We start from the raw sequence: 15714 nt of genomic DNA on the forward strand, positions 1-15714 counted from the left end.
CAGAATCACAGAATGACAGAGTTGGAAGGGACCTCAGGAGGTCATCTAGTCCAACCCCCTGCTTGAGCAAGAGAACTTGAAAGAATCAGAGTTGGAAGGGACCCTCGAGGTCATCTAGTCCAGCCCGCTGCTCCAGCAGGAGAACTTAGTCCAACCCACTGCTGGAGCAGGGCATCCTGATAGAATCACAGAATGACAAAGTCAGAAGGGACCCTGGAGGTCATCTAGTCCAACCCTCTTCTCGAGCAGGACAACCTGACGGAAATACAGAATGACAAGAGTCGGAAGGAACCTCGGAGATCATCTAGTCCAACCCCCTGCCCGAGCAAGAGATCTTCACAGAATCACAGAATGACAAGAGACGGAAGGGACTCTAGAGGTCATCTAGTCCAGCCCCCTACTGGAGCAGGAGAACTTCATAGAATCACAGAATAACAGAGATGGAAGGGACCCTGGAGGTCATTTAGTCCAACCCCCCTGCTCAAGCAGGAGAGGGAATGAGTCCGGACCGCTGAACGGACCCATCCAGGCTCTGAGGACCGAAGGCTGTAAATGCATATTTCTCAATTCCCGAGGCTTTAAGAAAAGACTTCAATTCCCAGAATCCCCCGGCTGGTCTGAATGGGCTTTGACAGACAGAATCCCCCAGATGCCAATGGGGAGTTCGATTCCCATAATTCCCCAGCCGGCACAGTGGATTTTTAACCCCCAGAATCTCCAGTTGGTGGACTTCTACTCAACTTCAATTCCCAGAATGCCCCAGCCGGCAAAGGGGGGGGAGGGAAAAACTCGACTTGACTTTGACTCCCATTATTCCCTAGCTGGCATGGCTGGATTTCGACTCCCAGCATCCCCAGCTGGTGGACTTCACCCGGGCTTGAGTTCGGTTCCCAGTCCCCCAGCCGCCGGTGGTGGCGTTCCGACTCCCAGAATCCCCCAGCAGATGTGGGTAGATTGCGGCTCCCACAAGCCGGAGTGAGTGGACTTCAACTCCCAGAATCCCCAGCCGGCATGGGTGGACTTCCAACTCCTAGAATCCCCCAGCAGGTGTGGGTGGCCTTTAATTCCCAGAATCCCCAGCTCTTGGACTTTGACTGGACTTGAGTTCGATTCCCAGAATCCCCCAGCTGGTGTGAATAATAATAATAATAATAATAATAATAATAATAATAATAATAATAATAATAATAATAATAATAATAATAATAATAATAATAATAATAATAATAATAATAATAATGATGCTGCTGCGGTTGGAAGGGACATTGGATGTCATCTAGTCCAACCCCTTGCTTGGGCAGGAAACTCTATGTAGATTTTTGACTTCCAGAATCCCCCAGCAGGTGTGGGTGGCCTTCAATTCCCAGAATCCCCAGCTCTCAGACTTCGACTGGACTTGAGTTCGATTCCCAGAATCCCCTAGTTGGTGTGAATAATAATAATAATAATAATAATAATAATAATAATAATAATGATGATGATGATGATGATGATGATGATGATGATGCAGTTGGAAGGGACCTTGGAGGTCATCTAATCCAACCCCCTGCTCGGGCAGGAAACTCTATGTAGATTTTTGACTTCCAGAATCCCCCAGCAAGCTCTTGGACTTCGACTGGACTTGAGTTCGATTCCCAGAATCCCCCAGCTGGTGTGAATAATAATAATAATAATAATAATAATAATAATAATAATAATAATAATAATAATAATAATAATAATAATAAATAATAATAATAATAATAATAATAATAATAATAATAATAATAATAATGCAGTTGGAAGGGACCTTGGAGGTCATCTAGTCCAACCCCCTGCTCGGGCAGGAAACCCTATGTAGATTTTTAACTTCCAGAATCCCCCAGGAGGTGTGGGTGGCCTTCAATTCCCAGAATCCCCAGCTCTCGGACTTCGACTGGACTTGAGTTAGATTCCCAGAATCCCCCCAGCTGGTGTGAATAATAATAATAATAATAATAATAATAATAATAATAATAATAATAATAAATAATAATAATAATAATAATAATAATAATAATAATAATAATAATAATAATAATGCAGTTGGAAGGGACCTTGGAGGTCATCTAGTCCAACCCCCTGCTCGTGCAGGAAACCCTATGTAGATTTTTAACTTCCAGAATCCCCCAGGAGGTGTGGGTGGCCTTCAATTCCCAGAATCCCCAGCTCTCGGACTTCGACTGGACTTGAGTTAGATTCCCAGAATCCCCCCAGCTGGTGTGAATAATAATAATAATAATAATAATAATAATAATAATGATGATGATGATGATGATGATGATGATGATGATGATAATACGGTTGGAAGGGACCTTGGAGGTCATCTAATCCAACCCCCTGCTCGGGCAGGAAACCCTATGTAGATTTTTGACTTCCAGAATCCCCCAGCAGGTGTGGGTGGCCTTTAATTCCCAGAATCCCCAGCTCTCGGACGTCGACTGGACTTGAGTTCGATTCCCAGAATCCCCCAGCCGGCGTGGGTAGATTATTATTTTTTGACTCCCAGAATCCCCCAGCCGGTGTGGGTCGATTGCGGCTCCCACAATCCCTCAGCAAGTGGGCTTCCCACAATCCCTCAGCAAGTGGGCTTCCAACTCCCACAATGGGCAGGCACGGATTATCCGCTCCCAGAATTCCCTTTGACACAGCTGGGGGATTCTGGGAGTCGACGACTACCCGCCTGAGAAATCTGGCCCTAAACCCCAACAGGGCAGAGTCCAGATCCCCAGCGCAGCCTTTGGATTACAGAGCCCATGCTTCCCCGCTAGGATGGCGGCGGATCCGGCCCAGCGGGAACCAACGAGGCCTTGCCATCCGAGAGGCCCAGGTTTGCGGGAAGCCTCGCGTAGGAAGCCTGCGGCCTTCGAGCGAGGAACTACCCTTCCCAGAGAGCCGCGCGAGAGAAAGGGGGGGGAAAGGGAGGGAGAGAGAGAGAGGGCGGGCGGAAAAGTCCTCCTATCTCGCGAGATTCCCCTCAGCGACTTGCGTGGTTTGTGTTTTTGTCTGTGTGTGTGTTTATGTGTGCCGTGGCTGCCCATCGACCCAGAACTCTCTTTCCCGTCAGGCCGCGCGGGGCGGACGCCACGTCGCGGCGCGCCGAGCAAAGGCGCGCTCGGAAACGCGCCGGGCCAGCCTCGGCGGCGTCCGCTTCCGCTTCCTTTCATCCGGGTCTTCGGATGAGCAAACAACAATAATAACTGGGAGACCAAAAAAAAAAAAAAATTGAGAGAGAGAGAGAGAGAGAGAGAGAAAGCAAGCAAGCCTCGCCCCGTCCCCCCCCGGAGAGGCTCTGCGCAGGCGCGCGCGGCGGGAGGGAGGGAGGGGAGGGAGGCGCGTGACGTCAGAGCGCGGTGAGGTCACCGCCCTGGCGCCGATGACGCGTGAGTGACGCGCCGCGCCTCCGCCACGGGGCCCGCGGAGCCGTCGCCGTTTGTTGCTATGGCGACCCCGCCCGCCGGGTCAAGGGGTCACGGCGCGGCCTGGTGAGCGACCGGGGGGGGGGGGAAGGAGAGAGGGCGGCGGCCCGGGGGAGGGAGGAGGGGGGGTCCGCGGCCGGGTGGGGGAGGGCGAGAGACTCACACGTGGCGGGAGGGAGGGAGGGAGGGCGGGAAGGCCAAGGCCCCGGCTGGGCCTACTCCGACGCCGAAGCCGGAGGGGTGAGGGGGGGGGGCTTCGGGCCTGGCGGGCGGGGGAAGAGGGAGGAGGGAGGGGAGGGGGAGGGGGCCGCAGCAGGGCGGGGTGGCTTTGGGAGGAGGGGGGAGGGGGTCCTGCTGCCCAAGAGAGGGAGGGAGGGGCAGCTTTTTTTGGGGGGGGGGAGGGGAGAATTTGAGGCGGGGGTCCTGCTCCTCAAGAGAGGGAGGGGCAGTTTTTTGGGGGGAGGGGGTTGGAGGCAGGCAGGCAGGGAGGGAGGGGCAGATTTGGGGGGGATTTGAGGGAGGGAGGGAGGGAGGGGCAGATTTTGGGGGAGGATTTGAGGAGGGGGTCCTGCCTCCCAAGAGAGGAAGGGCAGATTTTGCGGGGGATTTGAGGAGGGGGTCCTGCTTAAAAGAGAAAGGGCAGTTTTGGGGGGGGATTGGAGGGAGGGAGGGAGGGGCAGATTTTGGGGGGATTTGAGGAGGGGGTCCTGCTTCCCAAGAGAGGGAGGGCAGATTTTGGGGGAGATTTGAGGGAGGGAGGGAGGGGCAGATTTGGGGGGGGATTTGAGGAGGGGGTCCTGCTTCTCAAGAGAGAGGGAGGGGCAGATTTGGGGGGGATTTGAGGAGGGGGTCCTGCTTCCCAAGAGAGGGAGGGCAGATTTTGGGGGGAGGATTTGAGGGAGGGAGGGAGGGAGGGAGGGGCAGTTTGGGGGGAGGATTTGAGGAGGGGGTCCTGCTTCTCAAGAGAGAGGGAGGGGCAGATTTTGGGGGGATTTGAGGAGGGGGTCCTGCTTCCCAAGAGAGGAAGGGCAGATTTTGGGGGGGGATTTGAGGGAGGGGCAGATTTTGGGGGGATTTGAGGAGGGGGTCCTGCTTCCCAAGAGAGGGAGGGGCAGTTTGGGGGGAGGATTTGAGGAGGGGGTCCTGCTTAATAGAGAAAGGGCAGTTTTGGGGGGGATTTGAGGGAGGGAGGCAGGGGCAGATTTTGGGGTGTTTTGAGGAGGCGGTCCTGCTTCCCAAGAGAGGAAGGGCAGTTTTTTGGGGGGGGGATTTGAGGCAGGGAGGGAGGGGCAGATTTGGGGGGGATTTGAGGAGGGGGTCCTGCTGCCCAAGAGAGGGAGGGGCAGCTTTTTGGGGGGGAGATTTGAGGAGGGGGTCCTGCTTAAAAGAGAAAGGGCAATTTTCGGGGGGGGGTTGAGGCGGGGGTCCTGCTTCCCAAGATAGAGGGAAGGGCAGTTTAGGGGGAGGATTTGAGGCGGGGGTCCTGCTTCCCAAGAGAGGGAGGGGCAGATTTTTTGGGGGGATTTGAGGAGGGGGTCCTGCTTCCCAAGAGAGGGAGGGCAGTTTTTGAGGGGGATTTGAGGCAAGGAGGGAGGGAGGGGCAGATTTTGGGGGGATTTGAGGAGGGGGTCCTGCTTAAAAGTGAAAGGGCAGTTTTGGGGGGGCATTGGAGGGCGGGGCAGATTTTGGGGGGATTTGAGGAGGGGGGTCCTGCTTCCCAAGAGAGAGGAAGGGCAGATTTTGGGGGAGATTTGAGGAGGGGGTCCTGCTTAAAAGAGAAAGGGCAGTTTTGGGGGGGATTGGAGGGAGGGAGGGGCAGATTTTGGGGGGATTTGAGGAGGGGGTCCTGCTTAAAAGTGAAAGGGCAGTTTTGGGGATTGGAGGGAGGGAGGGAGGGGCAGATTTTGGGGGGATTTGAGGAGGGGGTCCTGCTTCCCAAGAGAGAGGGAGGGGCAGATTTTGGGGGGGATTTGAGGAGGGGGTCCTGCTTCCCAAGAGAGAGGGAGGGGCAGATTTTGGGGGGGGATTTGAGGGAGGGAGGGAGGGGCAGATTTTTTGAGGGGGGATTTGAGGCGGGGGTCCTGCTTCTCAAGAGAGGGAGGGGCAGATTTGGGGGGGATTTGAGGTGGGGGTCCTGCTTCCCAAGAGAGGGAGGGGCAGATTTTTTGGGGGGGTTGATGGGGTCCTGCTTCCCAAGAGAGAAAGGGCATTTTGGGCGGGGGGATTGCAGCCCTGCTTAAGGTCTCTCGTGCCTTTCCCCCCCCCTCAAACTCTCCCGGGTGTGGGGGGGGTCCTCCTTGGGGGGCTGTAATCTGCTTTTGCGGGGGGGGGGTTCTGTCCTGGCTTAGTGGACGAGGAAGGGCGGGGTGACCCCCCCCAGAGGAAGTTTGGCAGGTTGGGGGGGGAAAGGGAGGGAGGGAGAGAGAAAGAAAACGAATGAAGGAGAACGAGGGAGAAAAGAGAAGAAAGAGGTAGCAGGAGAAAGAGAAATGAAAGAGGGAGAGAAAGAAGAGGGAATGAAAGGGGGAGAAGGAGAGAGGAAGCGCGAGAAAGGGGTAAAGGAGCGTGAGAAAGAGAAGAGAGACAGAATGAGAGAACGAGAATGAAAGAAGAAAGGATGACGAATGAGAGGGAGGAAAGAATGCGAGGGAAAAAGGTAGCGTGAGAAAGAGGAAGAACGAAAGCGTGAGGGAGAGAAAGAGGGAATGAAAGGTGGAGAAAGGGAAAAAGCACGAGAAAGAAGAGAGAATGAAGGAGGGAGAGACGGAGAGAAGAAAGAATGGGGAAGGAAGAAAGAGAGAGAAAAAGAGGTAGCATGAGAAAGACAATGAAAGAATGAGAGGGAGGGAAAGGAGAATGAAAGGGAGAGAAAGAAGGAAAAAGCAAGAGAAAGGAGAGAATGAAGCCTGGAGAGAAATGAAGAGATCGAGAATGAAAGGGGGAGAAAAATAAAACGAGAAGGAGAAAAAATGCGAGAGAAAGAGAGCACGAGAAAGAGAGAATGAAAGGTTGAGAATGAGGGGGGGGGAAAACAAGAAAGGAGAGACAGAATTGAAAGAGAAGAAGAGAGCGTGAAAGGTAGAAGAAAGAATGAAAAAGAGGGAAAAAAGTGAGAAACAGCATGTTAGAATGAAAGTGAGGGAGAGAAAATGAAAGAAAGAACGAACGGGAGAAATGAGACAATGAGAAGGAAAGGTAGAGAAGAAAGAATGAAAGAGCACGATAAAGAAAGACAATAAGAAAGGTGAGAGATGAGAAGGAAAGGTAAAGAGAAGAAAGAAGGAAGAATGAAAGAATGAGAAAGCACGATAAAGAAAGAATAAGAAAGATGAGAACGAAAGGTAAAGAAGAAAGGAAGAATGAAAGAATGAGAAAGCACGATAAAGAAAGACAATAAAGATGAGAATGAAAGGTAAAGATAAGAAAGAAGAAAGAATGAGAAAGCACGATAAAGAGAGAAAGATGAGAAATGAGAATGAAAGATAAAGAGGAGAAAGAAGGAAAGAATGAGAAAGCACGATAAAGAAAGACAAGATGAGAATGAAAGGTAAAGAGGAGAAAGAAGGAGGAAGAATGAAAGAATGAGAAAGCACGATAAAGAGAAAGACAAGAAAGATGAGATGAGAATGAAAGGTAGAAGAAGGAGAAAGAATGAAAGAATGAGAAAGCACGATAAAGAAAGACAAGATGAGAATGAAAGGTAAAGAGAAAGAAGGAGAAAGAATGAAAGAATGAGAAAGCACGATAAAGAGAAAGACAAGAAAGATGAGATGAGAATGAAAGGTAGAAGAAGGAGAAAGAATGAAAGAATGAGAAAGCACGATAAAGAGAATAAGAAAGATGAGATGAGAATGAAAGGTAAAGAGGAGAAAAGAATGAGAAAGCACGATAAAGAGAGAATAAGAAAGATGAGAACGAAAGGTAAAGAAGAAAGGAAGAATGAAAGAAAGAAAGCACGATAAAGAGAAAGACAATAAAGATGAGAATGAAAGGTAAAGAGAAGAAAGAAGGAGAAAGCACGATAAAGAGAATAAGAAAGATGAGAAATGAGAATGAAAGGTAAAGAGGAGAATCGTCAAATCACAGAGTTGGATGGGACCTCGGAGGTCCTCTAGTCCAACCCCCTCCTCAGGCAGGAGACCCTGACAGAATCGTCAAATCACAGAGTTGGATGGGACCTCGGAGGTCATCTAGTCCAACCCCCAGCTCAAGGAGGAAACCTTTACAGGATAGAAGGACAGAGGTGGAAGGGACCTCGGAGGTCATCTAGTCCAACCCCCTGCCCAAGCGGGAGACCCTTCGCAAGAATGACAAGAGCCGGAAGGCACCTCGGAGGTCATCTAGTCCAACCCCCGGCTCAAAGGAGGAGACCCTTACAGAAGGATAGAAGGACAGAGGTGGAAGGGACCTCGGAGGTCATCTAGTCCAACCCCCGGCTCAAAGGAGGAGACCCTTACAGAAGGATAGAAGGACAGAGGTGGAAGGGACCTCGGAGGTCATCTAGTCCAACCCCCGGCTCAAAGGAGGAGACCCTTACAGAAGGATAGAAGGACAGAGGTGGAAGGGACCTCGGAGGTCATCTAGTCCAACCCCCAGCTCAAAGGAGGAGATCCTTACAGAAGGATAGAAGGACAGAGCCAGAAGGGACCTCAGAGGTCATCTAGTCCAACCCCCGGCTCAAAGGAGGAGACCCTTACAGAAGGATAGAAGGACAGAGGTTGAAGGGCCCTCGTAGGTCATCTAGTCCAACCCCCGGCTCAAAGGAGGAAACCTTTACAGGATAGAAGGACAGAGGTGGAAGGGAACTCGGAGGTCATCTAGTCCAACCCCCTGCCCGACTGGGAGGCCCTTCGCAAGAATGACAAGAGCCGGAAGGCACCTCGGAGGTCATCTAGTCCAACCCCCGGCTCAAAGGAGGAGACCCTTACAGAAGGATAGAAGGACAGAGGTTGAAGGGACCTCGTAGGTCTTCTAGCCTGAGCAGGAGACCCTTAACAGAATAACAGTTGGAAGGGACCTCGGAGGTCATCTAGTCCAACCCCCCCCCCCCGCTCGAGCAGAAAACCCTTAGCAGAATAACTCAGCTGGAAGGGACCTCGGAGGTCATCTAGGCCAACCCCCCGCTCGAGCAGAAAACCCTTAGCAAACTAACTCAGCTGGAAGGGACCTCAGAGGTCATCTAGTCCAACCCCCCCGCTCGAGCAGGAAACTCACAGTGGAATAACAGCTGGAAGGACAACCCCCTGCTCAGGCGAGAGACCCTGACCGAATCAGAATGACGAGTTGAAAGGGACCTCGGGGGGGGGGGAGAGGGGGTCATCTAGTCCGACCCCCTCCCGCCCGAGCGGGAAACCCCTGAGCAGGAATGACAGAGCTGGAAGGCCACCTCGGAGGTCATCTAGCCCCACCCCACGCTCAGGCGGGAGAGCCCGACAGAAGGACCAGACGGGGAAACTCCTCGGATTCGCAGACGACGCCAAACTTTTGGACACCGGGCAGCCCAGAAGGTGAGCTCGGGATCCCAAAAGAGCTCGACGGACGCCACCCCTACCCGACGGAAAAATTTGTGAGTTTTATAAAGCGGAGAAAAGCCAAAGTTTTTACGTTTAGGCAGGAGGAGGAGGAGGAGGAGAAGAAGAAGAAGAAGAAGAAGAAGAAGAAGAAGAAGAAGAAGAAGAAGAAGAAGAAGAAGAAGAAGAAGAAGAAGAAGAAGAAGAAGAAAATCGAAGATAAACGAGTACGGACGGATCAGAGAAGGAGCAACTCAGAGGATCCCAGGCCTGCAGGCCAAGAACGGCTGCGGGGATTTGGATTTCGCCAGTCTAAAAGAAAAGGAAGCGACGTGATAAGCCGTGATTCCCGTATTTTTTGGGGGGGGGCTGCCCCGAAGAAGGGCGGGGTGGGGTATCCACCTCTTCTCCAAAGCCCACGAAGGCCGGACAAGAAGGCAACGGACGGGAACGGAAACCAGGCAGAGAAGCAACCAGGGAACGAACGAGAAACTTCCCGACCGGGGGGGGCGTGGGGGGGGGAGAGCGGAGAATTCGCCAGCGGGACTGCTCGCCACCGGAAGCCGCGGGCGCTCCGTCGCTGGTGGTGGTGGGGGTTTAATAAGAAGAGACTGGAAAAAGTCCCTTGTCTGAGATGGGATGGGTTCTCCCGCTTAAGCAGGGCGGGGGGGGGGGGGCTGGACTAGAAGACCTCCAAGGTCCCTCCCAGCTCTGTTCGGTTGTATTCTGTTCTTATTCTGTTCTGTTCCATAACGTTCCATTTCATATTCTATTCTATTCTCTATTCTATTCCCTATTCCAGGGGTCGGCAACCTAAAAAAGAAAAAGAGCCACTGGGAACCGGTTCCATCACAAATTAAAAAAAGAGGGAGCCGCGTGCGTGTGTCCATGCACGCGCATGCGCAAAAAGGTTTTTTGCGCATGCGCGGACGCACGCGGCTGCCATTTTTTTAAAAATGAGATGGAACCGGTTGCCCGACGGCGACGGCCCGTCTGCAAAGCTGCCGCTTTCGGCAGCTTCGAAGACGGGCCGCGGCAGCTTCCTCAAAGAGCGGCGCCGCTGCCCGTTCGCGCGGAGGTACGCGCGCACCTCCCCAAAGGTTTGGGGAGGTGCGCGCGCAACTCCGGTCGTTCGGAGAGGTGCGCGCGCACCTCTCGGAATGGGCAGGGGCGCCGCTCTTTGAGGAAGCTGCCGCGGCCCGTCTGCTAAGCTGCCGCTTTCGGCAGCTTCACAAGACGGGCCGCGGCAGCTTCCTGAAAGAGCGGCACCGCTGCCCATTCGCGCGGAGGTACGCGCGCACCTCCGGTCGTTCGGAGAGGTGCGCGCGCACCTCTCGGAATGGGCAGGGGCGCCGCTCTTTGAGGAAGCTGCCGCGGCCCGTCTGCTAAGCTGCCGCTTTCGGCAGCTTCACAGACGGGCCGCGGCAGCTTCCTGAAAGAGCGGCACCGCTGCCCATTCGCGCGGAGGTACGCGCGCACCTCTCCAAAGGTTTGGGGAGGTGCGCGCGCACCTCCGCCCATTCGGGGAGGTGCGCGTGCACCTCTCCAAACGGGCGGTGCCACTCTCCATTTGGAGAGGTGCGCGCGCACCACTGCCCGTTGGAAGAGGTGCGCGCGCACCGGGCGGCTGGGAGCCGCAAGAGACGGCTCAAAGAGCCGCATGCGGCTCCGGAGCCGCAGGTTGCCGACCTGTGCCCTATTCTATTCTATTTATTCTATTCTATTCTTTATTCTGTTCTATATTCTATTCTATTCTATTTATTCTCTTCTGTTCTATTCTTTATTCTATTCTGTTCTATATTCTATTCCTTATTCTATTCTATTCCGTTCTGTTCTTTATTCTATTCTATTCCTTATTCTATTCTCTATTCTATTCTGTTCTATTTATTCTATTCTGTTCTATATTCTATTCTATTTATTCTATTCTATTCTATTCTTTATTCTGTTCTATTCTATTCTATTCTTATTTCTTATTCTATTCTTTATTCTATTCTGTCCTATATTCTATTCTTTATTCTGTTCTATTTATTCTATTCTGTTCTATATTCTATTCTATTCTATTTATTCTATTCTGTTCTATTCTTTATTCTATTCTGTTCTATATTCTATTCCTTATTCTATTCTATTCTATTCTGTTCTGTTCTTTATTCTATTCTATTCATTATTCTATTCTCTATTCTATTCTATTCTATTTATTCTATTCTTTATTCTATTCTATATTCTATTCTATTCTTATTTCTTATTCTATTCTTTATTCTGTTCTATATTCTATTCTTTATTCTGTTCTATTTATTCTATTCTGTTCTATTCTATATTCTATTCTATTTATTCTATTCTATTCTTTATTCTGTTCTATATTCTATTCTATTCTTATTTCTTCTATTCTTTATTCTATTCTGTTCTATATTCTATTCTTTATTCTGTTCTATTTATTCTATTCTGTTCTATTCTATATTCTATTCTATTCCTTATTCTATTCTTTATTCTATTCTGTTCTATATTCTATTCGTTACTCTATTCTATTCTATTCTGTTCCTTTATTCTGTTCTATTTATTCTATTCTGTTCTATATTCTATTCCTTATTCTATTCTTTGTTCTGTTCTGTTCTATTCTCTATTCTATTCTATTCTATTCTATTCTATTAATTTTATCCTATCCTATTCTACCTTGGAGGTCATCTAGTCCAACCCCCTTCTCGAGCAGGAGACCCTTACAGAATCAAGAGGTTGTTCACCTCAGGGCTTTTGGTTTGGTTTTTTCATGTAAAAAAAAATAAAGCAAGATTTTGCTGAGGGACAGAACGAAAGAGCTTGGAAGGATCAAATTTTCTTTCCCTTTGAGTTCATTTCTTCTATTATTTCTTCTCTCTCCCCCCCCCCCCCCATTTATGCAGGGACTTTCAGAAAAGGCAAAAGTCAAATCAACAGACCGAAACCGAACAATCATCGCTCTAGGCTGGGATGAAAAATTGCTCTCCAGTTCCTGGAAAACTCTTTCCCACAAATGCAAATTGGAGGGATTCTGCAGGTAAGTCGGAGGGATTTCTGATGGTGCATTTTATTTTATTTTATTTTATTTATTTTATTATTTTATTTTATTTTATTATTTTATTTTATTTTATTTTATTTCTTTCTCTCTTCCACTCTCTTATTTCTTTTTCTCTGTCTCTCTTTTTTTTTTTTTTTGCTCTTTGGATATACCTTTATTATGCTTTATCAGCGGGAATAAAAGAATAAAAAGAGAAATGCCAAAAGAGAAAACAAAACGTAAATCCGACAGTCACAATAACAAAAGGGAAAAAATGTGTATGTAAAAGGAGGGGGAAAATGTGTGTGTGTGTGTGTGTGTGTGTGTGTGTGTGTGTGTGTATACACATACATATACACATACGTATACATACATGTTGAAAGTTATAAATTTTCTCCTTATTTCACAGAAATTAGCGACCGAACTTAACAACGGCACTGAAATAATAATAATAATATAATAATAGTAATAATAATAATAATAATAATAATAATAATAATAGTAATAATAGTAATAGTAATAATAGTAATAATAGTAATAATAATAATAATAAGTTGGAAGGGACCTTGGAGGTCATCTAGTCCAACCCCCTGCTTAGGCAGAAAACCCTACACCATTTGAGGCAAATGGCTGCCAAGTCTCTTCATAATAGTAATAATAGTAATAGTACTAGTAATAATAATAATAATAATAATATAATAATAATAATAATAATAATAATATAATAATAATAATAATAATAATAATAATAATAATAATAATAATAATAATAATAATAATAATAATAATAAAAGTTGGAAGGGACCTTGGAGGTCATCTAGTCCAACCCCCTGCTCAGGCAGGAAACCCTATACCATTTCAGGCAAATGGCTGTCCAGTTTCTTCATAGTAGTAGTAGTAGTAGTAGTAGTAAAGTTGGAAGGGACCTTGGAGGTCATCTAGTCCAACCCCCTGCTCAGGCAGGAAACCCTATATATCATTTCAGGCAAATGGCTGTCCAGTCTCTTCTTAAAAACCTCCAGTGTTGGAGCATTCACAGCTTCTGGTGGCAAGCTGTTCCACTGGTTAACTGTTCTGTCATTATATATATGTATATAATATGTATGTATAAAATCTATCATCTATGTTTGTCTGTTTTTCTGTCTAGCTCACTGTCATCTATGTTGTGTCTATTTTTTCATATGTGTGTATGGTCTGTGTATCGTATCATCTATCTGTCTTATCTATTACCTATATTGATTGTTTATCTATATATATATATAATATATAATTTCTCATCTATATTGTTTGTTTATCTCATCTATGTGTGTGTGTGTGCGTGTGTGTAATATATATATATATACACAGAGAGAGAGAGAGACTTTGTATCTATCATCTATCTGTCTTATCTATTACCTATATTGATTGTTTATGTCTATTTGTTTCTCTATCTCTGTATCTCTATATATAGTCTGTGTATCATCTATATTGATTGTTTCTCTCTCTCTCTCTCTATATATATATATAATGACTTTGTATGTCATCTATCTGTCTTATCTATTACCTATTGCCTACCCTACAAGGTTCCATCCAAAAAAGGTGCCGGAACTCCGTTCTGAGCGTTCTATGAGAAAAAAAGCCCTGTGTGTGTGTGTGTGTGTGTGTTCTTTGATAAGATTAAAAATACGAATCCCAGGCATGTTAAAATTAACAAACAATCGAACACTGGGATAGAATTAAAAACTAAAACAGTTTATATATATAAAAAATCTGTCTATATCTATCTAGTATATCTTTGTCCATCCATCCATCCATCTCACAAGCGCCCTCTGCTCACCCCATTCCTGCCCCTCACACACATGCACGTGCACACGGACGCACGCACGCGTGCACACACACGGGCCAGGCCGAGCCACCAAACGATACCGTCCCCAATTTTTTTTTCCTTCCCCAAAGGATGTATCCATAAGCATTTGCTCTACGTCTCCAAGGTGTGTGTGTGTGTGTGGGGGAAGATGTGGAGGGGAGACAGCCCGAACGCCCCCCCCGGGCGGTCCAGTTGAGGCCCTGAACTGGAGCTGGGAAAGGGGGCCCGGCGAGCCGTTTGCCCTCTTCGGCGCCGCCCGACGGGTTTCGTCGTTCCCCGACGCCGATGGTTCAACGCGGACATGGTATTTGTTTTCTTTTGTTTCCCCCACCCCCACCCCCTCAAAAAAATTTCAGCGTCTGAATTTTGATCCCGCGGAGGACCTGGAGGATGCCGCGACGGTTGCGGGGGTGGAAAAACGGTCTTCGGTCCCTCGCGGCGGCGTCCTCGTTGTCCCTCTGAGCGGTGACGCGGCGGCGACGACGACGAGGTAAGTCGGAGATCCGCGTGACTCAAGGATTTGTCAGGCCTGGGAAAGTCCCCGTTCGTCGTCATCTCTCGGCCGGGAGGGCGACTTCGGCGGCCGCCCGACGAGTTTTGTAGTTCCTCCGTCCAGCAGTGGGATGCAGGTGCGTTTTTGTTGTTTGTTGGTTGGTTTGTTTGTTTTTCCTCCCCCCCCTCCCTTAAGCAGGCGACGTTTGAGCTGGTCGTCCTCCGCTTCCTTCCCAAGGAGCTCCGGAAAAAATTCACCAAGGGGTCCCTGGATGTTGTGATGGAGAACTACGAGCTGGTCACATCATTGGGTAAAAGCTGAACTGGGGTGGGGGGGGCTCCTAGTGGGCAGGGGGGGAGGCACCCGGCTTGGCATCTGGGCAGCGCCCTAAAGCTGGGTTCGAGGGACGTTCTTTCCCCGGACCGACTGCTTTCGGGGATGGGCGACGGGTGCCGAGCTCGGAAGGCTTCGAAGGGCAGAGGGTCTTCCTTGCCGAGCACGAAACCAGGGCGAGCGGGGAGGGGGAGAGCGTCAGCATCACCCCTGGGGCAGCAGACCACCCCCCATCCCCACCTCCTGCGACCGCCTGGCAGAGAGTCGAGGAATTGAGCGGAGGGCGTTTGGGGAGGGTTGAGCCTGGGGCACGGGTGGCGTTACCCAGCTCGGTTAAGGAGAGGTCTGCGAGGAAATGGCCAAGCTCAGAGAGCACCAGGGACCCCCTCCCAGTCCTTCCTCTTCCTCTTCCCCCTCCTCCTCCTCAAACCCCTCCCCTTCCTTGCCCTGATGGCGTTACCTAGTTTGGTAATGAAAGGTCCTCAAGACAACCACCAAGCCCAGGACCCCCACAGTTGTCCCTCCTCCCTCCTCCTCCTCCTCCCTTCTCACACTGATGACGTTCCCTAGTTGGGTCACGAGACGTCTGCAAGGAAACCACCCAGCTCAGAGTCCTTCCTTCCTTCCTTCCTTCCTTCCTTCCTTCCTTCCTTCCTTCCTTCCTGCCGTGATGACGTTCCCTAGTTGGGTCACGAGACGTCTGCAAGGAAACCACCCAGCTCAGAGTCCTTCCTTCCTTCTTTCCTTCCTTCCTTCCTTCCTTCCTTCCTTCCTTCCTTCCTTCCTTCCTTCCTTCCTGCCGTGATGATGTTCCCTAGTTGGGTCATGAAACGTCTGCAAGGAAACCACCCAGCTCAGAGCCCCAGGGACCCCACAGTCCAATCTTTCTTTCTTTCTTTCTTTCTTTCTTTCTTTCTTTCTTTCTTTCTTTCTTTCTTTCTTTCTTTCTTTCTTTCTTTTTCTTTCTCTTCTTCTCCTCCTCCTCCTTCTCCTCCTCCTTTCTAGCCCTGATGACATTCCCTAGTTGGGTCATGAAACGTCGGCAAGGAAACCACCCAGCTTAGAGT

General features: G+C 49.2%; 1 protein-coding gene and 1 long non-coding RNA gene across 8 annotated transcripts in view; one reads left to right on the plus strand and one right to left on the minus strand.

Moving 5' to 3' along the window:
• Nucleotides 1-2981: 2981 nt before the first annotated feature.
• The window catches only part of LOC308678072 (uncharacterized protein), a 28156-nt gene continuing 15423 nt past the window's right edge, over nucleotides 2982-15714 (plus strand). Inside the window, exons 1-4 of one of the 7 annotated variants that reach the window (XM_081344904.1) lie at nucleotides 2982-3503; nucleotides 11842-11975; nucleotides 14178-14450; nucleotides 14552-14624. In XM_081344904.1, coding sequence (XP_081201030.1) covers nucleotides 14445-14450; nucleotides 14552-14624 — 79 coding nt within the window. In that variant the 5' untranslated portion in view covers nucleotides 2982-3503; nucleotides 11842-11975; nucleotides 14178-14444. Of the gene's footprint in view, nucleotides 3504-3615; nucleotides 3678-11841; nucleotides 11976-14177; nucleotides 14625-15714 lie in introns of those variants that run through there. The other 6 variants (XM_081344908.1, XM_081344907.1, XM_081344910.1 and 3 more) reach the window with 6 other exon arrangements.
• On the minus strand, nucleotides 7936-9932 carry LOC308678091. The gene is made up of 2 exons (XR_014028591.1): nucleotides 8605-9932; nucleotides 7936-8454 (listed from the first exon to the last, which is right to left on the minus strand). It is a non-coding gene; the product is annotated as an uncharacterized lncRNA (long non-coding RNA).

Source organism: Vipera berus (assembly GCF_964194415.1).
Source record: "Vipera berus genome assembly, chromosome: Z".
In the NCBI taxonomy this organism is placed as follows: domain Eukaryota; kingdom Metazoa; phylum Chordata; class Lepidosauria; order Squamata; family Viperidae; genus Vipera; species Vipera berus.